General features: G+C 42.9%; 1 protein-coding gene across 1 annotated transcript; it reads right to left on the bottom strand.

The window, feature by feature from the left end:
- Positions 1–6,045: 6,045 nt before the first annotated feature.
- On the bottom strand, positions 6,046–8,229 carry ADAM30 (ADAM metallopeptidase domain 30). The gene has a single exon (XM_047766019.1). It carries the CDS (start codon positions 8,227–8,229, stop codon positions 6,046–6,048), a length of 2,184 nt encoding a protein of 727 aa, XP_047621975.1.
- Between the last annotated feature and the right edge of the window lie 228 nt (positions 8,230–8,457).

The raw sequence follows: 8,457 nt of genomic DNA, 5'->3' as shown, positions 1-8,457 counted from the left end.
GTATTCTGGGTGAGAATGTGGTGTTCTAATGACAATAGTCAATCTTTCGTGAGGCTGACATGATGTGGGTGGCATTTTCCCTCCTTGTGGGATCTCCAAACAGTTAAAATATTTCACCATGACGAAAAATTTCAAATGTAAAACAAAGTGAAAGACTTTTACAAAGGGGTGTACTTCTACCTGTATGCTCATTACTTAGATTCTATCATTAGCGTTTTACTCTCTTCATTTTTTGTTTTTTGTTTTTGTTTTTATCTTTTTGCCTTTTCTAGGGCCTCTCCCGCGGCATATGGAGGTTCCCAGGCTAGGGGTCTAATCAGAGCTGTAGTCGCTGGCCTACGCCAGAGCCACAGCAACGCAGGATCTGAGCCACATCTTCGACCTACACCACAGCTCACGGCAATGCTGGATCCTTAACCCGCTGAGCAAGGCCGGGGATCAAACCTGTAACCTCATGGTTCCTAGTCGGATTCGTTAACCACTGCGCCACGACGGGAACTCCTACTCTCTTCGTTTTATCATGTAGCTATATATTTACACATCTCCCATTTTACAACAATCCATGGGATTTTTTGGATGCTTTTCAAAGTAGTTTGCAGATATTGCTACATTTCCCTCTAAATACTTCAACATACATATCACTTACTAAAGTTTAATATTTATTTACATTTTTTAAAAATTTGGGAGTTCTGGTTGTGCTGCAGTGGAAACAAATCTGACTAGTATCCATGAGGATACTTCCATATGCCGTGGGTGTGGCCCCCCAAAGTAAATAAATAAATAAAGGTAAAATTTACATACAAGGATGTGCACAAATATCTATGGTAATTTGCAGAATTTTGGCAAGTGCATGCAAATGTGTAAATCAAACCCCTATGAAGATATAGAACATTTCCATCTCCCCAGACAGTTCCTGTGCCCCTTCCCAATCAATTCCTACCCTATCCATAGGCAAGTTCTGTTCTGATTTTTTTCCATCAAAGATTAATTTCAAATTCCAGAATTTCTATCAATGGAATTAAAGAGTATTTATTCTTTTGTGCATGGTTTCTTTCACTTAATAAAATCCAGATCCAACGAAATCCAACCATGTTGTTTTGTATATCGGTAATTTATTTTTCATTGTTCCCTTTTAGTATTCCATAAAATGGAATGTCACAGTGTATACACTCTACTAATAGATATGTGGATGTTTTCAGTTTTCATTGTAATAATAAACCTGCTATGAACATTCTCATGTAAATCATTTTGTGGACATATGTTTTCTCTTGGATAAATATCTGGGAATTTCTGAGTCTGAATACATAGTTGTTTAGTTTTATAAGACTCATCCAAACTTCTTCTCAAAGAGCTTAAATCATTTTACATTCCCACCAATCATGTATGAGAGGGAGACAGCGTTTGCTACTTCCATGAGGGTTTTTCTATCCGGAGACATAGCTGATGCCTTCAGGGGCATGAGTATGATAAATACGGTGACATCCACCACCATCATCCAGGGCTTCAAGGAGTAGGTCAGTGGTGTAAGGAATCCTAGGACGAGCATGGATTCCTGTCAAACTGTACAGGGTACCCAAGTGATTATGACACAGGAGGCCCTGAGGTCACTGGTAGGAAAGTGTCTCATGGTGAATCATGATATCTGTGGCCATGGGACAGGTACTTGGTAATCCTTGAAGATAAGGATGGTCAAACAAAACAATATCATGCCTGGAGAAACTTGGGTCTTGGGAGGTTTAATAAAGAGGAATGCAGGAAAAATGCCAAGAAGCAGCCAATGGGTATCAAATTTAAGCCTCTGGGTCAAGGCATAGAGTCAAATAGGGGAGTTTTTGGGAAAGGGCCATCAATTGTTTTTCAAGAGGAAACATAGGCTCTTTGTTTATTTTTTTCTAATAAAGCCCATATGCTTGGCTGAGAAAGCTTCCTCAAACGTCTTTGAATGATGTCCCTTGTTCAACAATTCCCTCTACATTCTTTGATAAGAACTTTATGGCCATCCTTCCTGAGATTCGGCCTTAAAGTTGATAAATTTATAGTTTTATTGCAATGTCTTGCCTTTGTGTCCTTTGTAGATGACGAGATTTATAATACGCAGGTTGGCTGTCTGTCTCCTCCCTGTATACACACATCAAATGAGCAAACATTTGACCACGACACAGATGGTCATAGAGCTGGTTCAATGTTTGTGAGTGCAGCAGCCTGAGAGCCTCTTATCTGAAATAGCTCTAGGAATGTCTGGACATGGTGGACAGAAGGTGTTCCACTGGTTACTTTAGGATCTAAGCTTCCAAAGGCAAAGCGGTTGAAAAGGAACCAGAATTACAGACCATCAGTGTCAGAGAATTTAGAGGTCATTGCCACCTCCTCATTTTACAAGGGAGATGATGGGATCAGAGCAGGGCTAAGGTCTGACTTCTGTGTTCAGTGAAGACTATTACAGTTGATATTTTGTTGATGATGAAGGAACAATACTCTCAGCCAGTTCCAGTTCAAGTGGGCTTATTGAAAGGACAGAGAAGCACCTTGCAGAAACAAAGCATGACTAGGCCTTAGGGGATGAAGGGGAAAATGAGAGGCCATTAGTGGTTGATGCAGCCACTGACTCTGGGGTTCCATGATCTGTGGTTTTCTTTGGGCATCTTTTGCATCTTCCTTTAGCTTGGCATTCTTTGTATAGTTCTCAGCACAAAACTGAACATAGCTGCCCCAGCCCCAAGGCTACCTGACCCTTTAGGATCAAATTAAAAGGCCTGAATTGACTTGCCCTTTATAACACATTTGTTGGAATGACCACTGAAAACCCCAACCCCAACACCCTGACTCCTGGTTTAGTGATTTATGCTGAATTTTCTTTCCTGAACATGAGCCTAGACCATGGGAGGGCCTAGATTCAGTTCCCTCATCACTAAGTCAGGGAAAGTAATAGTTTTACCCTGCAGGGGTTTGTGATGATTAATACATATAAAATGCATAGAGCAATGCCTAGAAAGTATGATATTGTGTTACCTAACATATTGGATGCTATTTTTCTGCTCCCCTCTCCCCACCATCCCCTCCACTTGCCCCCAGCTCCACTCTCCACTTAGCTCTGTCCTGCCTTGTGCCACTGGAGACTTGTCCCGTTCAGAATATGTGCCCTGGGCTCTCTTGCTTGCAGGTTCTCAGTTAGACTTGGCCAATGGGAGGCACCAGAGGGAGCCTGGAAGAAGGGAATAGAGTGGGGTCGGTATTTCTCTGCTCTTCCTCCCGGCCTTGGTACTGAGTATCTGGCAGTAGCTACATCCTTCCATTTTTTCAGTGGCCCTCTTTGGCACGCCAGTTCTCAGTAGGTCTGCAGAGCAGTATTTCTTTGTTCCTTTGCCTCCTACCAAGGAAGGTCCAGAAGACATTCTCTTCACCAAGGCATTAAGAAATGCGTGGAAGAGAAGAGCAATGGCATCCAGGAAAAGGCTCTGGATCCTTTGTAGTCTGGGTGATGGTGAGGGACTAGATTTGGCTTCTTGATGTTGGTGCAAAAAACAGGATTCTGGAGGAATACAGAACAGGTGGTGGCACTTAACCATCTAGAGACAAGGTGGGATCACTACCTTGAGGGGCACAATAGGCAAGTGATTAGTCATCATGGGGTCCCTAGGAGTGAAATATATAAGAAGACCATTGCAAAATAGTCTGATTTACATAATACCCAAGAAAAAATCCAGTTTGGGGCATCAGAGACCTGATGTGAGATGTAAGCCAAAGGATACCAACTTTGGGTATAATCAAAGTAAGTTCTGAAGATCTAATGTCCAGCACAGTAAACATACTTCATAATAGTGTATTGCATACCTGAAATTTGCTAAGAGTTACTTGTAAGCATTCAGACTCCCTTAAAACAACTTAAATATGTGAAGTGATGGATGGGTTAATTATTTGTTCTTGGTAGTCATTTCAAAACACATATATATTATATGTACATGTATATTATATATATTATATGTATATGTATGTATATATACACACACATACACACATATCTATCACATATATATAAAAACACCACATTGTACAATATGTGTGTACACAATGTATAAAAATATAATCATACTTTTCAATTATTACTCCATATGGCAAGAGAAAAATGGTTAAGACAATATATATTGTGTACACATAACCACAATTACATTTTTCAAAAAATTATTAGTACGTAAATATCCTTATAATTTAAAAATAAATCCTCCTCTCTAAATTCAATTTCCTGATATTCATATAATGCTTCCTTGAATAAAGTCATTACATATTAGTTATATAATCTAGAGCAAGTTATTTAACCACATTGTCCTCAATTTTTTTTCTGGAAAACAGGAAAATAACAATACCTACCACACAATTATTTTCGGGAATCTGCACAGTAACACTTGTGAAGAGGTTAGAACATTGCCTGGAACACAATGAACACACAATAGATGGTAACTACCATTATCAGTACTGCAGCTATAACTAAACGTCCTGGTTTTTAAAGAACATTTTCTGATGATCAAGCTTGATAAATGTTACAATTATGATTCTTAAGTGGAAAATGAAACAAAGCCTAAAAGGACAAAAAATCAGCATAACCCAGCCGAATCCAGACTTGCAGACTTCATTATCTAACAGGTCCGTGTATTGGATTGAGTTCCCTGGAACAAGGATAGCACCAAGGCCGCAGACTACATGGCTCAACAAAACTGACCCCTGTCAATAAAAAACCAAGCGCTGCCTTGGGGGTTGGGGGCTGAGTCTTCCTTATCAGAGCTCCCGACCACTCTGTTGGTAAATAAACCCTGCTTGCAATCTCATTGCTCCAGTCTCTGCCTCCTTCTTCCCTGCCCTTCTAACAATGATCATCACAAAGAAGGGGGTATCTTGAGTAAGAACAATCGTCAAATAGTCCAAGGGTACCACTCTTTGCACAAGTCGCCCACAACGTCTTCAGTTAGAAAATCCATGTGGCTAAGAAAAGAGGAGACTGGAGTGGCATACAGGGGACCTGCAGGGCTCCCTGGGGAGCAGGAGCCCTGGGAAGGGGAGGGCTCAGCAGGAGGGCTCCGCCCAGAACAAGACCAAAAGCACCTGGGCTGACCCAGGTCTGGGAGGACGACACCCTCCCTGGCCAAGAGGTGGGCACTGACTCCTCTAAAGGGGCTGCTGGATCCTGCTCTCCTCCCAGCCAAGGCACCAGGCAAAGGGGGAGGATATTTGGAGGCAGATATGGGTGCACTTGGGATGGAAGGCGTTCCTCACTCCCCTCTGCCCTACTTAAGGCTATAACCAATCTAGGGCCAGATGCCCCCAGCACGCTTCACACAAGACTTGCCCCTGCAAGCAGAGACCCAGAGCACAGAATTCTGTGAAGATTCTTCCCCCAGGACACTGCCAGCTCTTGTCATTACTTGAAGCGCAATGCAGGAGTTAGGGGAGGTTCGAGTCCTTCACCCAACTGAGCTCAACCCAGACAAACTGAGGCAGAGATCACAAGTCTAGGCAGCCATAGAGAACCACAGTGACCAGAACAGGGGACACTACTTAACTGAGGGACACCCCTTGGAAACTATCACCTTCTATGTATAAAATGTGGTGGTCCCCACGGTTTGGCATGGGGCAGAAGCACAGATGATTTCATTGACGATGTTGAGGGAGGCAGTCAATGGCTCCATGTGCTGGGAACTGAGAGATAGGACTCTCCCCTGAAATCCACTGTAATTCTGTAAAACTCATAACGTTCTGAGCTTCAGTGTCTGGAAAGCCACTGGGGCATTCTTTTCAGGCTCCCTAAAATTTGAACAGAAAGTGAGGGGCAAGTAAACTAAGAAAGTAACAGACACTGGTTTGTTTCCAAACTAAGAATATCTTTTATTTGATGATCAAAATCTCAAAGAAAATCAGGTTAAAGAAATTGAAGAACAAAGAACTGTTAGGATAAATGAGAAGCTTGTTTAATTTATGACCCTGTGTTATAGAGAGATTGCTTGATTACTTTTGTGTCTTCTTGACCTTTTTTTTTTGCCTTGAATTGCTCCAGATTTAAGTGGTGGGGTTACTTTCTCTTTGGGTTTTAAAGTTTCCTATGATTTTCTTGAAAAACACAACAATCACTGAGATAATTAAGAAAATAAGGCGTACAAACATAAGGGACACAACCTGAACCGAGGTGGGTACCCCCTCTTTTAGTGGTCCTGGTGGTCCACTATCAATGCTTCCTCCATACCCTAACTCCTCACACAATGGAGGGGACCAGCCATACATGCAGTGGCAGTTTTTGTTATTGTTACAAACGCCTCGGTGGTTGCACTTCTCAGGAAAACAGTCAAACTTCAGGACTGAGCTATTCACACAATTTCTATTAAAACATACGTTGTTCCTACCACAGGAAGTACCATCGCTTACCACACCCAGGTCAGGCAACCCCATAGGTACCATGGCTGGATGGTAGCCTATGCCCCAGCACTTGAGATTTTCATCGTGGAGATGAGTGGAAATTAAAATAGTATGATCTGGCATATCGGGGATAGTATTGACATTTATACACTGTATCCTGCCACATAATGCATTTCTCCTGTTACACTTTCTATATTCACGAACTCCTGAAATACCACAGTTCCCATACTGGTCACCTATTACATTAATAGCAACATAGCACTGAAGAGGAGCCTCTGTGGCATCAGGTCCAAAGATTTTTTGGCACTGCATAAATCTGGATCGGCAAGCCTTGTTGAAACATTGGGCTTCATCCTTGCAAGGAGTTCCATCCTGCTTATAAGTGTCACTTGGGCAGAGTGCTGAGGTCCCATTGCAGTACTCTGCAAGGTCACATTCATTTTCTTCCAGCCTACATTTATATCCAGATGGACGAAATTGGCATTTATGACAGCAAAGCCCAATGCTACACTTAGCACCATGTTTGAATTTACAATCTGGTTGACAACAGTGGTCATTTTTACAGTCCTCTATTGAGCCACAATCACATTCTTCGTCTTCTTCCACAATTTTGTTTCCACATCTCTTAACTACATAACTTAGTTCTGGGATATTAGTTAGACACTTTGCTCCTGAATATACGTGTGCAAAAAAATGGGCATAACTACAATTACTAAACCCATATTGTCCACTGCCCATGATGCAACTATGCCTGCCCTTACATTGGCAATATTCTTCATCATGGCGCATTCCCACACCATGGCCCAGTGCATGAGTGGACCAAGTGGCAGGTCCAAGAATATTTACATCTGGAAAAACACTTGTAGATCCAGCATGAAACTTAGTACATACATTTCCCAAGTACAGTGCGAGTGAATCAGAATAATTTCTTTTAAGGTACAGATGTATCCAGTCTACTGGAAACCGAGCATTTAGTACACTTGTTCTGTATACCATAAACTGGCCTAAAACTTGTTCTAACTTTGGATACGTAAGTCTTATTTTGTCTTCATCTGTCCATACTTCAACACCTGTTAGATGTATTCTCATACGGACATCTTGAAAGTAAGTATCCATAATGGAAGTCAGAAGAATGGCATCATTTATGACTCGCGAAAGATTGGAGTTTAAAAATATATATCTACTGTGATCAAAGACCAAGGCTAATTCCAAATATTTTTGGTGCATATACGACTGAGAAAAGTCACTTATCCGGGCCACGTTCTTATGCTGGGCCATCTGCTTTAATGTTTCATCATCCGTTAAGCCGCAGATCTGATGGGGAAATTCCTCCTCTTTCTTCAGGAGATATATGACATGTTCAAAACTGGAAGAAGCCTTGAGGGGTTCGATTTGGTAATGGCTGGCATCAATTTTCAATATGCCCCGCAGAACCCCCATGCAGGTACTTAAAGTAGCTTCAGAATCCTGATTTCCTTCAACCAAGCCCATATAGTTGCAGTTGCTGGGTATGTAAGGGTGATCCTCCCAGAGTCTCCCCAGTTCTGTGAAGGAGAAAACTTGCAGATTCCGGGGCAGTAGAAATCTCTTGGGCCACAGGTGGAGAACATGGCTCTTGCCTTTTACTTTCAGGAGGTAGGACACGTGCTTGGCTACACCCTGGACCCCTCCCCGGAAGCTCAGCTTCTTGGGGATGGTGATTTCATAGGAGTCAAAGTCCCACCCAGGGGGGAGATTTAAATCCTTGCCAAGGGAGTCAACAAGGAGCACCACCAGGACTAATGTGGGGAGCAAAGGGCCTTGGGAGAGGAAGGTCCTCACTGACCTCATGGCACAGCCTGTTCCCTAGGGAGTAGATCCCTGCAGCTGTGGCCCCGCGAGTCAGACTTGCAGGGACCGCCGCTAGAGGCGCGGGAGCAGGAAGGGAGGAGCTCCCTGAGGCCCTACGAGGGAGCGCCAGCCCTGTCCCAGATGGGTCAGGCTCAGCGTAGCTGATTTCCAAGGCAGGTGCACGCCCTGTCCAGCGCACCGGGTTCGTTTTCTGGGCGGAGCCGTTGG

The sequence above is a fragment of the Phacochoerus africanus genome, unplaced genomic scaffold (assembly GCF_016906955.1).
Source record: "Phacochoerus africanus isolate WHEZ1 unplaced genomic scaffold, ROS_Pafr_v1 Scaffold_17, whole genome shotgun sequence".
Classification (NCBI taxonomy): Eukaryota; Metazoa; Chordata; class Mammalia; order Artiodactyla; family Suidae; genus Phacochoerus; species Phacochoerus africanus.
The sequence above is the reverse complement of the archived record's forward strand: the minus strand, read 5'-3'. Positions and strand labels throughout refer to the sequence as shown.